Raw genomic sequence first — 13,655 nt, 5'->3', positions numbered from 1 at the left:
AATTAAAATAAATGGAAAGTTTTTACATTATGGCCATCAAATTGGCAAAATTAAGATGGGAAATAGCTCATTTTAGAGCTCTATGGGAAAATCAAAATGCTAATATGTTATATACTTGATAATTGGTCCAACTTTCTAGAAAAAATTTTTAAATTTTGTGAAAATGATAGTTTCTGACCTAGCAATGCCCCTGTAAAGTACAGGGCCCCATCTCTTCTACCTCATTCCTCCTAAAATTCTTTCGTCCTATTGTCAGGCCTTCCATCCCCTCAGTACTCTACTAGACCATCATCCTCCTTTGGCTTTACTTTTCTCCTTTCTTAATCTTGACCCTCTAGTTTATGGATTTACAGCTGAAAGGGAACTCAAAGGTCATCTAGTCCAAATCCTTCACTTTACAACAGCTGAGAAAACTGAGGCCCAGGAAATGTCAGAGATAAGATTTGAACCCAGGTCTTCTGAATCAACAATTGGTGCTCTTTCGACTCTATCAGGGTAATTCAATCATATTATGCTTGCTGTATTTGACATTTTTTGCCTCTTTGTCTAACACCTTCTCCTTGTTACTTTCTAAGCCCAAATCTGGTTTGCTCCTATCATCCACTTCCATTCCTTTTTGTGGAGCAAGTCATGCTATGTGGGTCTATTACAAATTTATGTTCTATAATCTCAATTGGGCCCTCAAAACAGCAAAGGAATCTCTTCATTTTTCCCTTTCTGTTGTACCTTTCATAGATTTTCCAAACTTTTCTCATTTCCTCAAGCCTCCCATATTCTCATTATCCCTCTTCTCTTTCAGTAGAGAACTTCTCCTAATACTTTGCTGGAAATAGAATATCTTTTCCCCTATTTTAAATTGCAAAGCCTCCATCCTCTTTTCATTTGTTTTGGTCTCTAATGAAGACATGGCCTTTTTTCATTGCTCATTTGCTCTTGATACCTTTCCTTCCTATCTATTCTGTCCTCTTGTTCTCCATCATAAACCAAAAAGAAAGTCTCAGAGAACAAAATATCCATAGTTGAACTCCTGGCAGCAAAAAAAGTTGGAAGCATCTATCATTCCCATTGTCTCACTAATTTTCAATCTCTCCATGTCTACTACTTCCTTATTGCCAACAAACATTCTTTTTCATCGTCAGAAACCATTCACCTGATCCATCCATGACCACAAACCATTGTTCTATAGCTCTCCTTCCCTTTGTGGCTCAAATCCTTGAAAAGACCTTCTACAACTGGCGCTTCCACTTCGTTTCTTCTCATTCTCTTCTTGATTCTCTGTGGCCTGGCTTCTGACCTCTTCATTAAACCAGAATAGCTGTCTCCAAAGATAGCAATGATCCAGTGACTGCCTCTTTTGCTGCTCTTGTCAAAATATCCTCCAACCTCCAACTCTGCATTTTCATTGGCTGTCCTCCACACCTACAACTCTCTGACTTCTTTCAAGTCTCGGGTCAGATCCTATCAGCTATAATAATCTTTTCCCGGCTCTCCTTAATGTACCTTCTTTCTGTAGTTATCTTCAATTTATCACATACACATGAATATGGATATACATATGATAAACACATGCAAACACATACATTTATGCCTAGTTTGTGATACATATGTGCACATATATGTTTATATATGTGATGTAAATAAATTATTTGTGCATTGTAGATATATAAATATATAATAGGTAAAACTACATATATGTACTATTATATAGATCTGTATATATATATGTACAAATAAGATATACTTATTTTATTTATGTATAGCATAATATATAATGTATAAACTATTACATTTACATTTACAAGATATATATTTTGTTATATATGTGTGTGTTTTGCATATTTATATAAAGCAAGATATGTGCATATATCTTATTTTATATATGTACAGTGTAGATTTTATATAAAACAAACATTATATGTATATAACTACATATAACTGAACATGAATAGCTACAAATATATATATACACATATAAACTATATATATAGTATGTCTATACATGCACACATATAGTTTTATATAGTTTTTGCATAGTTGTTTACACCTCTCCTGTTAAAGTTAGCACAGTGTCTGCTACATAGTAAGCTCTTAGTAAAATAATTACTGACTTGAACAGAATAGGTACCCAGTGTTTGGCTGAATGTACCATAAAAAATGATGAATATGAAAAATTTGAAGAAATATGCTAAGATGCAAACAGATGCAAAGTGAAGAGAGACTAGCCAAGACAGTAATATGCACATTAGTCAAACTCAGATTAATTGCAATGATTAATTTTAGACCTGGAGGGCAGGTGATGAAACACTTTTCTCTATGAAGGGAGACTAAAGGCTTCAAATGAGGAATGCTGCATATGCTACCAAACAAGGCCCTGTTCTCTATTTGGGTTTGTTTAAATATTTTTCTTTGCTACACAATAGGAATGAATGGGAGAATTAACATTTTGGGAGGTGGCAGTAGCATTAATAAAGCTTTAAAAATTAAAATAAAATAAAACATACCTTCTAGCTATCTCTCACATGCCCCACTGCAAAGCTCACCTTATAAATGGAGGACAGATATTCAGCCCACTGCACCTACCAGGCTAAGTGTGCACTTTCCACACTCATTTCTATCAGTCGGTAGCGGAGAGTCAAGAGTTCCAAAAGTCTGGAGAAGGTCTCCAGGAGAAAAGCTTGAGAATCTTTGCTTCGTTTCTTTCCTTCCTCCACTGCAGATTCTAGAACCAGCATGCCTATCTCTGCCACGAGAAAGGGATCTCCCATCACTGCATCTGAAAATAACTATCAAGGGAAAGCGTTTTTAAAAACATGGGTAACTTTAAAAATGAATTTTTAAAAAAATGCCTTCAATAGTAAAGGTGCTACAAAAATAATAGCATACTTTTCTTTTACTTTATTGGTTACAAAGCAGTTTAACATATATTAAAGTTCATTAGATCCTCACAAGGAAGGTAGTATTGTCCCAGCTTTACAGATGAAGAAACAGATTCAGAGAGAATAAGTGACCTGCTCCTGATCTCCCAGGAGCTTGACTTGAGATCTAGGAGATCTAGTTCAGGACTCTTTCTGTAGAGGGTCACAGTCAGTGGGGGAGGAAGGGTCTTCTACCCTTCAGTCCAGAGGGAACCTGCTGACAATGCCTGGTTTGGCTCCTCATCGCCCCTAAAGGCTCTCGGCCTTCCTGAGAAGTCAGGGGGTGGTGACAACCTGTGTTGTGATTGAGGCAGAGAGGTACCAGGTGGAAGAGTGAAAGATCTCAGGTGGCAAACTACGTACAACAGAAAATTGTTTATGTGGTCCCACATGCTCAGTGTTGTTTTTGTTACATTATAAAAAGGGAATAGCCTTTGAAATAAACAGATTCCATTTTCCCACCAGCCTCAGGAGTCCTGTCTCATCACTTCTCCACTGGGAAGGTATATTTTAATCACCCCGGTGTGGGGGCTCTAGAAAGTAACAGTACATTTTGTCACCCCAACTTGGGGGCTCTAGAACTAGCAAGACACAATACTTTCAACTATACTATTAAAGGTTTTGAGAAACAAAAATAGAGAAAAGAGTGTAAGGAGCTACAAAAATAAATATGGTAGGAATATGTTTCTTATATTTATAAGCGTTTCAAAGAAATTTAGCCTTTTAGTATCAAAAAATGCAACCCACATCTACTTAAGATCAGGACAAATTGGGGGTTTACTTCAGGGCATCAAAATTTAGAGGATATTTATAGTTCTTGTGATCTTTCAGCAGCATAAAGATGAGCTTAACCTATATATCTAAACAATAACATTTTTATTTAAATCTTGCCTATTTCCTCTTGGATCGTTGGGGGAAATAACAGATAAGAAGAACCTGGCTTAAGATTTTATCAGTTCTGTTTTGGATAGACAAAAGGAAATAATTTCAAAAGACTAAGATAATCATTACTAAGATCTCATTACTAAGATAATCAGCCATATCCTGATTCCACTTCTGGAGTCAACTTACATCTTTCTGAAGCGCGGCACTGTAGAGAAACTCGGGCTTTCTTACAGACTGCCATGTATCCAGAGCCAGGTGGAGCACCTGTTTCTCCAGAATGGTGAAGCCATAAGCTGTGTGGGGCCTGTAGATACGGCAAAACTCCTGGAAGAGATGCTGTAGAGCTGTAGGGATGAGGGAGGCCATGCCCAGGGAAGGATGGAATTCCAACAGGTAAATGCTTTTTAAAGCTGGGCTTGAAGAATAAAGAAGATTAATGACAAGTCTACACAATTAAGCAATGTATTAATCATAAAATTCTTTTCATTTCTTGAAAAATAACCTGGGTTTGTCCCTTGAAAGCTCCCTTTGCTAATAGATCCCAGTAAGTAATGTGCTTTTCATTTTGAAGTGAATCCCAAAAAGCACAAAAACTGCACTATCAAAACAACCCATAAGGCAAGGTCCAAGTCACAAACTAAAAAAGGCACAGTGCTTGGTAGAGTAAATTTCTGTTGACTGATTGAGTTCAGGTTGTGGAATTAATTGTAAATCCACTAAAACCAGAATCATTTGCATAAAGACAGCGTAGTTAAATATAAAAGCAGGAGCATTGTGGGCAGTAGCAAATACAAATAGATAAATAATTTTCCAGGTTAACAGTTACTTAGATTCATCTAAGCTCTTATGGCATTTTCAAAGATTAATGGACAAAATTATTATGTCAAACCGAGACAACTGCTGAAACTTTAGAAGAAGCTAGGTGGTATATTGAATAGTAGATAGTAGTAGATAATAGACCTGGAAAAGAAGACCTGAGTTAAAAAATTGTGCGTCCCTTTGCAAGTCATACAAACTCTGTTTCAGTTTCCTATCGCATAATACTTGTTAAGTACTTTGCAAATCTTGAAGCACTATATAAATACTATTATTATTTTTTTTTATTTATGGAAAAATAGATTGATCAACAAGCATTCATTAAGTAGCCACTGTGTATCAGGCACTAAGTTAGGCAATGAGGATAATGTTTGGATGTTACTTAATTTTTTGAGGCAGGGTGCCATAAATATTTAAGCATTGAACTTAGAAATCAGGAAGACTTGGTAACAAATGCTGCCTTAGACACACATTAGCTGTGTGACCCCAAGGGAAATCACTTAATTTCTGTCTGCCTCAGTTTTCTCATCAATTAAATGGAGACAAAATGGGGTGGTAGAGGATAAAACGAGATAATTTTTGTATAATGCTTTGCAAACCTTCAAGAACTATTGAAATGCTAGCTATTGCTAGCTGTTAAATCCATTACCTTTAACCATGCTATCTTTTAGAGACTATGTCATTTATCAATTTTGTAACCCTAATTACTAATACTATGCTTTCCATGTAGTAGATAGTTAACAAAAATTCACTAAATTGAATTGAACTGATTCTGTGAAAAAGGTGTCCAAGATCTTCCCCATCTCTACACAGAGCTCAAGGACATACATCTTTTTTCCCCTTAAGTTATTAGTCATGAGGCTATTGTGATTAAGTCTATTTCTAACCTGTAAGTGATGAAGGTAGATTTGTACCTTGTATAACTGCCTGCCCCTAAATTATCTCTTCAGTGGATAATCACAATTAGAGGTTTACTTAATATTCTTAATAACTAGATTCTTAATTGCAGCTGGGTGCCTTAGACTGAAAGAGAGCATCTCACCAGTGAATTGGCATTTGCTCCTTTCCAGGTTTAAGGCCCATGGCAAGATCCTTTCTGATAGTGATTTCCTAAAAAAACACAATTATGCCATAACAAGCTTCTCTCAAAGCTGGTACCTCAAGCTGGTTGCAGTGAAGAAATACTTATATCTGAGAGGTTTGTGGCATGAAAAATGCCAGGGACTTTATGTCCTAGGGACCCATAGGTGTCCCATTCGCTGGCTGGGAGGGAAAAGAAAAAGACAATTTTGTCATGTAGACTGACTTGGGTAAGGAGGAGTGTGTCTACAACCTCTCTGTTCTGCTTTCCCTGTTCTCTGGAGGGGGGAATGAATGAGACAGATTAAGCTAAAGAAGGTGACATAGAGGGTGACAGTTACCTCATTCCCTGAATGATTTCAGAGAATGCAATTATGTGTCAAAATGGCAAAACACAGGGAAATTGGTTTCCTGCCATGGTGAGCTGAAGGGACTCATGGTGTCTGAAATTTGCTGTGGGCAAAGAAACTGGGTTTTAAAATGCTATTTTCAGCATATCCAGCTTTTAATGTAATGATACTGTCTGACAGTGGAGAGGCTCATGAATCAACATGGGTGTCTAGATCAGTAGGAGGTGGTGGCAAGGTGGAGGTGGGGACCTGCCCATAGGCTAGGCAGACTGAGGTACATGCTAAGAAAAGCTCTAAGCTTCTGAGCAATTACTTGGATTGGACAAAGTATTGATTTCTCCTCTGTTCCACAATCTTTGGAAGACCCTGCTGGCTTTAAATTCTGACCTTGCTTTTTTTTTTTTTTTTTTTTTTCATTCAGAATGAATGAAAAAGCACTTATTGAGTGATTCCTATGTACCTGGAGACAAAAAAACCAAAGCAAACACATCTTTTGGGATCTTTTATTTTTCTCTTTTCCTGTATCCAACCTCATCTTATTCACCTTTTCCCTGAATTACAGATTTGCATAAGTCTTGCTTCATACCACAGCATGACAGACAAAACCCTAGCAGCAACTAGCATTTATTAAGTGTTTTCTGCGTGCAAAGACAAAAACAAAACAAGAAGTTCAGCTTTGAAGAAACCTCCATTTTACTGGAGAGAAGCAATGGCATGCAGGTAAGTAAGTGAAACTTATATGTAAATAAATACTGTGCTAAGTTATTTTGGAGTAGCAACATGTGCACAAATAAGTAAATGAAAACTGTATATAAATAAATATTAAGTAAGTTTGGAAATCACTAGCAACAGATGGGAATCAGTAAAAGTCTTTTATAGACAAACTCTTGAGCCAAACCAAAAAAGTAGCTACATGTTCTAAGAGCTGAAGGTGAGGGGGAGAGCATTCCAAGTTTGGGGAGGAAAGCATCAACACAAACACATAGAAGCAGGAAATGGAATGTCATGTACAAGGAACAGTCAAAAAGTCAGTTTTTCTAGAATATTGAAAGGTAGATTCCTGGGACTAGATTGTAAAGGGTTATAAATGTCCAGTGTGGTTGTTTGGTTTTGAGTCAGAAGTAACAGGGAACCACTGGAACATCTTAAGCAGGAAAGTGACGTGGTCAGACCTATAGAAACCATTTTAAATAGAACTTTTTAAGAAACCAAAATCCTCTAAACTCAATAGCATAAATTAAAATTCTAGACCCTGCCCCTCAAAAAGTTCAATGGTAAGTATCTTACTCATTGTTAGTCTCCATATAAAATGGAATTTGGGCAACTGTCTAAAGGGAGACAGGAGGACTCTTTGTAGCTTTCTGGTTATAAAATTTGTACAAAAATTCCAAAATTTTAGAACAGGAATTGACTTAATGTTTACTTAATTTAACTTCTTCATTTTGCCAGTGAGAAAACTAAAACATAGAAAGGTTGTCATTAATCAAAATCATGCAGGAAATTTGTTGCAGGGATGGGATTCTGGTCAGGTCTTCTGACTTCTAGTTCAGAGCTCTCTACATGACAGTGTCTTCACAATTTAGGACAGGTTGGAAAATATTTAGGTCTGTGGCTAAGTTTTTTAGAAGAATTAATTAAACAAATTCATTCCCCTCCCTTGCCCCACACTCAATGATGGACTCACCAGCTATTGTTAATAGAGATTAGTTGTTTACAAATTATGTTTGGAGGAAGTCCAAATTCATTGATGCTACCTTTCTGACCATCTCGCCATATTCTTTGCACATATTTCCGTTGTGACTCTATCTAGAAATGCAAACATAATTTTAAAATTAGAAGGGAAAAAACCTGTTCCACAAACACTGTACCCATGATTTGGCATGAGGTAAACAGCATGCCCTTTGTCTCAGTGTTGTAGTTGGCAAATTTTTCTATAGATAAAGCTCTGAAGATCTGCTCTCACTGGGACTGTACTGATTTTCAGCCAAGAAAAATAATAGTTACAAACTGAAATCAATTTCAAGAAGCAAAGGAAGATATTTGACTATATGGGAAAAAAGTTTCCCATCAAGCTTGTCAAAGTAGAGCTATGTTAACAACAATTCTATAATCTGCCACTGCTTTAGTAATATTCTCATGGTCACTCCATGTGGCTGGCTGATTAATCTAGAAAGCCATGAAATTTAAAACATGCAATTCCCAAAGTCACAGAAATGACTGATAGTGATGAGGATGATGATGACAGCAGCTTGCATTTAAGTAGAAGTTCCTTCCATACAGAACCTCAGAATTAGTCCAACTCCCCTCACTACATAGTGTCTTATGTAGTATTCTCAAAAAGTAGTCTTTATATCTTGGCTTGAAAATGATCTCTGAGATCTCTGCTGAGTAAAATTTCTCAGTCCTTCGCCTCCTATCTACAATTGATAGTCCTGATTTCTTTAGCCTCTCTTGGTTGTTCTGACATTTGAATCTCTTACTACAGGATTGTTTGTTATGAGAATGTATGTATTTCATATTTCATCCACAATGAGCTCATTTTTACATTTTAGTCTTACAATAATCCTAGAGACAGGTGATATTATCCTCATCCTGTAGTTTAAATGACTTGTCTAGAGTCACATAGCTAGCATCCAGGGCAAGATTTAGTCCTTGGTCTATTCCAACTCCAAGTCTAGCACTCTATCCACTGACCTTCTCATATACGCAGTCATCGCACAATTTTATAATCCCCATTTTGAAGTGGTTTGTCTTTGTTCTTTCCAATTTTACTAATACCATAAGCTCTGTAGTGGGATGAAACTGTGATAGGGCTTACTCTTTGCTTTAAGCCTGAGCTTCACGGGCAAATAAATATGGTGAAGTTACCCACATTTGAATGAATGAATAAAAATTTATCAAGCACTTACATGCAAAGGCCTGTGTTAAAGTGCTAGTGAACAGAAATGACAGTATTTGTCATTTGGGGGAGGGACAACATACATGGAACACTTGATTTTAAATCCACAGTGCTGCTTTAATTATTTTTTTTGGCAGACTTGTGATTTCATCATTGCTACCAATGCATATCAGGACCTGTTTTGATTCTCAGAGAATAAATCAGTCAACAGGCAATGATTAATACTACTTGCCAGACGCCGTGCTATGTGCAGGGAATACAAACATAATAAATGACACAATCTCTACTGGTGAGGAGCCTACTTTCTAATGATGGATACAAGAATATACATACATATAAAGAGAATAAACAGAAAGAGAATGAATATATACAAAGTAGTAATAGAGTAGGTAGTTTGAGAGGGAGGCCACTGGTAAGGGAGGACATCAGACCACCTTCAGGTGGTAATTAAGCTGTTTCTTTACAGAGGAGAGGAATTTTGTGAGGCTGAGACAAGAAGGCAATGTTTTCCAGCCATGGTGAACTGCAGGTGCAAAGGTACCAAGATGGGAGGAGTGTTGTCAAATATGAGGAACTGGAACAGTTTGGCAGGATCAAAAAGTAAGTGGGGGGGAAACAGTGATCAAGGAAGCTGGAAAAGTAGCCTGGGGCAAAGTTGTGAAGGGTTTTAAAAGCTAAACAGAAGAGTCTATATTTGATTTGAGAGCCAACAGGAAGCCCCTGATGTTTATTAAGTAGGGGAGTGATATGGTCAGATTAGCTCTTAATGAAAGTCATTCTGGTAGCAGTGTGGACAATAGCAGAAAACTTGAATGAGAGTGACCAATTAGGAATCTGTTTCAATAATCTAGGAAAGAGTAAGAAAAGCTTGAACTAAGGCGGTAGCTGGGTGAGATGAGAAAGGATTGAACTCAAAAGAGATGTTGTTGAAGTAGAAATATCAAGATTTGCACTATTGATCAGAGAAATGCAAATTAAGACAACTCTGAGGTATTACTATACATCTTTCAGATTGGTTAGGATGACAGGAAAAGAAAATGATAAATATTGAAGATATGGAAAAACTGGGACACTGATACATTGTTGGTGGAGTTGTGAAGTGATCTAACCATTCTGGAGAGCAATTTGAAACTATACCCAAAGGGCTATCAAACTGTAAATACCTTTTGATCCAGCAGTGTCTACTGGGCTTATATTCCAAGAGATCATAAAAAAAGGGAAAAGGACTTACACATGCAAAAATATTTATAGCAGCTCTTTTGTGGTAGTAAATAATTAGAAAATGAGTAGATGTTCATCAATAAAGAAATGGCTGAATAATTTGTGCTATATGAAGGTAATGGAATATTATTGTTCTATAAAATTATGAACAAGCTGATTTTAGAAAGGCCTGGAAAGATTTATATGAACTGATGCTGAGAACAATGAGCAAAACCAGAAATACATTGTAAAAAGTAACAGCAAGAATGTGTGATGATCAATTATCAAAGACTTGGTTTTTCTCTATGTTTCAGTGATCCAAGGCAATCCCAATAAATTTTGGATAGAAAACTTCATATGCATCCAGAAAAGAACTGTGAAGATTGAATGTAAACAGTAATTTTTCTGTTTTTTTCCCCTCTCCCTTGGTTTTCCCTTTTTGTTCTGATTTTCCTCTCCTAACACAATTCATAAAGCAATGTGCATTAAAATAAATACATAAAATTTTAAAAAAAATGAAGGGGAGAAGGACTAGGACAGACCCTTGAGGATCATCTATAGAGAAAATTGCTGGAGCACTAAGAAGTTAGTAACTTGTCCTATTAAGTTTCTGAGAGGGGACTAGGATCCAGATCTTCTGGACTGCAAGATCAGCTTTCTATTCATTAAGCCATGATGCACGAAATTAAGTTTTGCAAATAAGCACTGAGAATAAGTGTAAAGGGTTCTCGGGTCTTCTGGCGAAAAGATATCCAGGATTATCCATGAGTAGAAAAGGCCATTCACTAGGCTGACTTCACCTCTTCCTCTCTGGTTATTGTTTACTAAACAGGTTCTACTCACATGTCTGTTGACTATGTCCCTCACCAGCTGTAGATGAAGCCTCAAGTTGATGCATTCAGCCCTGTAGGCATTCTCGAAATAAGGATGGCTAAAATCAAACCGGGGGCGATGGTGCATGATGTCTGTTATCACCTGGGCCAAGGCAGTTCTCTCTTCCTGATCAAAGACATGTTGATAAGCTTCAAAGTAACTGTCAAGAAGCTGGAAAGAGAGTGGACAGAAAGTCTATTGTGCAGTCATCCTGTGCAGTAGGACTACAATGAAGATTGGCACTTCAGAAAAGAAAGGCAGTAGGATTTAATTCGATTCAACAAATTATTTATTAAGCATCTATTACGTGCAAAGAAACAAAACAAAACAAAACAGTCCCTGCCCTTAAGGAGCTTACATTCTCAAAAATATAATTCCAACATCATAGATTATAATTTGGACCAACAAATACATTTGTACCTCTCCCCACTTTACGTCCACCAGCAGTAGCATAAGCAACTTCTGCTTTGGAGTTGATTTGAGCTAGATTTCATTTATATAATAACTATTCTAGGGATGAAAGGAACAGAACACATCCCAGGCTCTCATATACTCATGCACATAAGATTGTCTTTTGTCAGTTCCTTAACTCCTCCTATTTCATAGTATGTGAGCTATGAGACCATCTCAGAAAGAGTGAGAAGGTGGTGTCCTAAGCAGGACACATTGATATAACTTCTGATTTAGTCAAGTTCACCTGCCCCTCTCAAAAGCTAAAAAGAACAACTAGACACCAACAGTGTAGGGGAAAAGGTTTGGAGAATTTAGTGGAAGTCAAAGGTTTCTCTCTTTAATTTGTCATATACAGTATTTGTAATCTTGAAGATTGATTCCCTGTTCTTTCTTTATTATTTATTTCCTGTTCTAGAATTAAAAGAAACTTTAGTTTCATGTTAATTAACTGGTCTTGGTGCTAATTAAAGAAGAACCCAGGGTTGGAATCACACACAGAGATTCTAGAAGTAAAAAAAATATCTATTTTCCAGAACCTCTTATGCCATCCCTCTATGCCAACCCAATTCCTTACTTCCTTCATAAAGCTTTTGTTTTTTTACTAACCACAGTGATTTTTCATTTATTTTCATATATATATTTTATTATATTATATACATATTATATAATTTACATATATGTGGTATATCATCTTAGAATTTCTTTAGTTTCTCATAGTATTCATCCATCCACCTACCAATCCATCTATTTATCTGTTCATTTGGTCAATGAATATTTATTGGGAAGACAATTGATTTCAAGTCAAAATCACACTATCCTTAGAATCAGAAGGGATCTCACAGTCCATCTAGTCCAACCTATACTTGATCAAGGATCCCTTGTACAAGATGCCTAATAAATATTCACCTGGTCTCCAGATGTCTATTATTTTCCTAATGGGACCCATTACACTTTAAGACAGCTTTAACTGTTGTGAAGGTTTAACTTTAAAAGTTGGTATCTATGCAACTGTCACCCTCTGCTATTGATTCTCTCTACTATGATCAAGCAGCCCCAATTTCTTTCAACTAATAGCCCTTCAAATACTTAAGGATAACTCTCACTTCCACTGTAAATCCTTTCTCTTCCATCCTAAATCTTCCCAGGGCTTTCAAATGAGCCTCATACAGCAGAGTAGAGAAGTTCCTCCAAGAATGGAAGTCCCTAAAGGCAGGGACTACTTCATTCTTGCCTTTGTATCAGGGTAAGTTTGCAAAAATTAACTATCCCCTTATCAATGTTATCTAATGTTGCTATCACAAATCTTAACTCATTTACAACGCTAGGAGGTAGATATTATCTCCATTCTCAAACGAAGAGACTGAGGCAGACAGCAATCTATGATGGCTAATAATAATAATAGCCAGCATTGTGTAGCCTTTCCTATGAGCCAGGCGCTACCTGCAATGCTTTACATTTGGCGCTCATCCTTCATACTGTTGTTATCTCCATCTCACAGATAAGAAGCCGCGAGGTTAAGCCTCCTGCTCAGGCTCCCACTACTTAGTGACCACTGCACTACACAACTGCCTCTTGACAGCCAGCAGGGTGCCCGTTCTATAGTGGGTAGTCCTCTCCCATCTCGATGAACCTTTTAGACGACTGGTCTCCAACTGGAGGCTGGGGGCCCTTGATTTTTATGGCGTGATTCCCACAAGGGAAGCTCTGATCAGTCAATAACGGGGGAAGGCACCCACTCTTCGCATGGCAGCCAGGGACCTTGTCTCCCCCACACCCACACTCACCACTAAACTCTAGGCACTATTTCGGGTGGACTCCGCCTTCTGCCACATAACAGCCTTGTCCTTCTGAGCTGAGCCCCATTCTCTCAGGACAGCAATCACTCTAAGAATTATGGTGTGAGTCACAGCAGCAAGTGGGTCGGTATCACGAAGAAAGTTCAGACCAGCAGGGTGCTCAGTCCCTGTGCTCGCATCACCTTCAGGTCCTACAAGAGCCCGATTCATCATGCTGGGGGCACTAATTGATGAGTTCCATTTTCCCACAGAATGAGCGGGCACAGATAGGTTGTGACAGATCACAGGTTTCATTAAATTACCTTTCCTGCCAAACCTCCTCCTGCTATTTTGGGGAGCCTGGCTATCCTTCCAAATCCATTCCAAATCCTCACAATCCCTGTGTCAT

At 37.5% G+C, this 13,655-nt stretch overlaps 1 protein-coding gene across 1 annotated transcript in view; it reads right to left on the bottom strand.

The window, feature by feature from the left end:
- Window positions 1-10,465: 10,465 nt before the first annotated feature.
- Window positions 10,466-13,655, bottom strand: part of LOC127561517 (uncharacterized) — a 32,471-nt gene continuing 29,281 nt past the window's right edge. The window contains exon 5 of the mRNA XM_051996725.1: window positions 10,466-11,189. Within this exon, the coding sequence (XP_051852685.1) occupies window positions 10,767-11,189 (423 nt within the window). The 3' untranslated portion in view covers window positions 10,466-10,766. The remainder of the gene's footprint in view (window positions 11,190-13,655) is intronic.

The sequence above is a fragment of the Antechinus flavipes genome, chromosome 4 (assembly GCF_016432865.1).
Source record: "Antechinus flavipes isolate AdamAnt ecotype Samford, QLD, Australia chromosome 4, AdamAnt_v2, whole genome shotgun sequence".
In the NCBI taxonomy this organism is placed as follows: Eukaryota; Metazoa; Chordata; class Mammalia; order Dasyuromorphia; family Dasyuridae; genus Antechinus; species Antechinus flavipes.
This window is presented reverse-complemented; position numbering and strand designations above follow the sequence as displayed.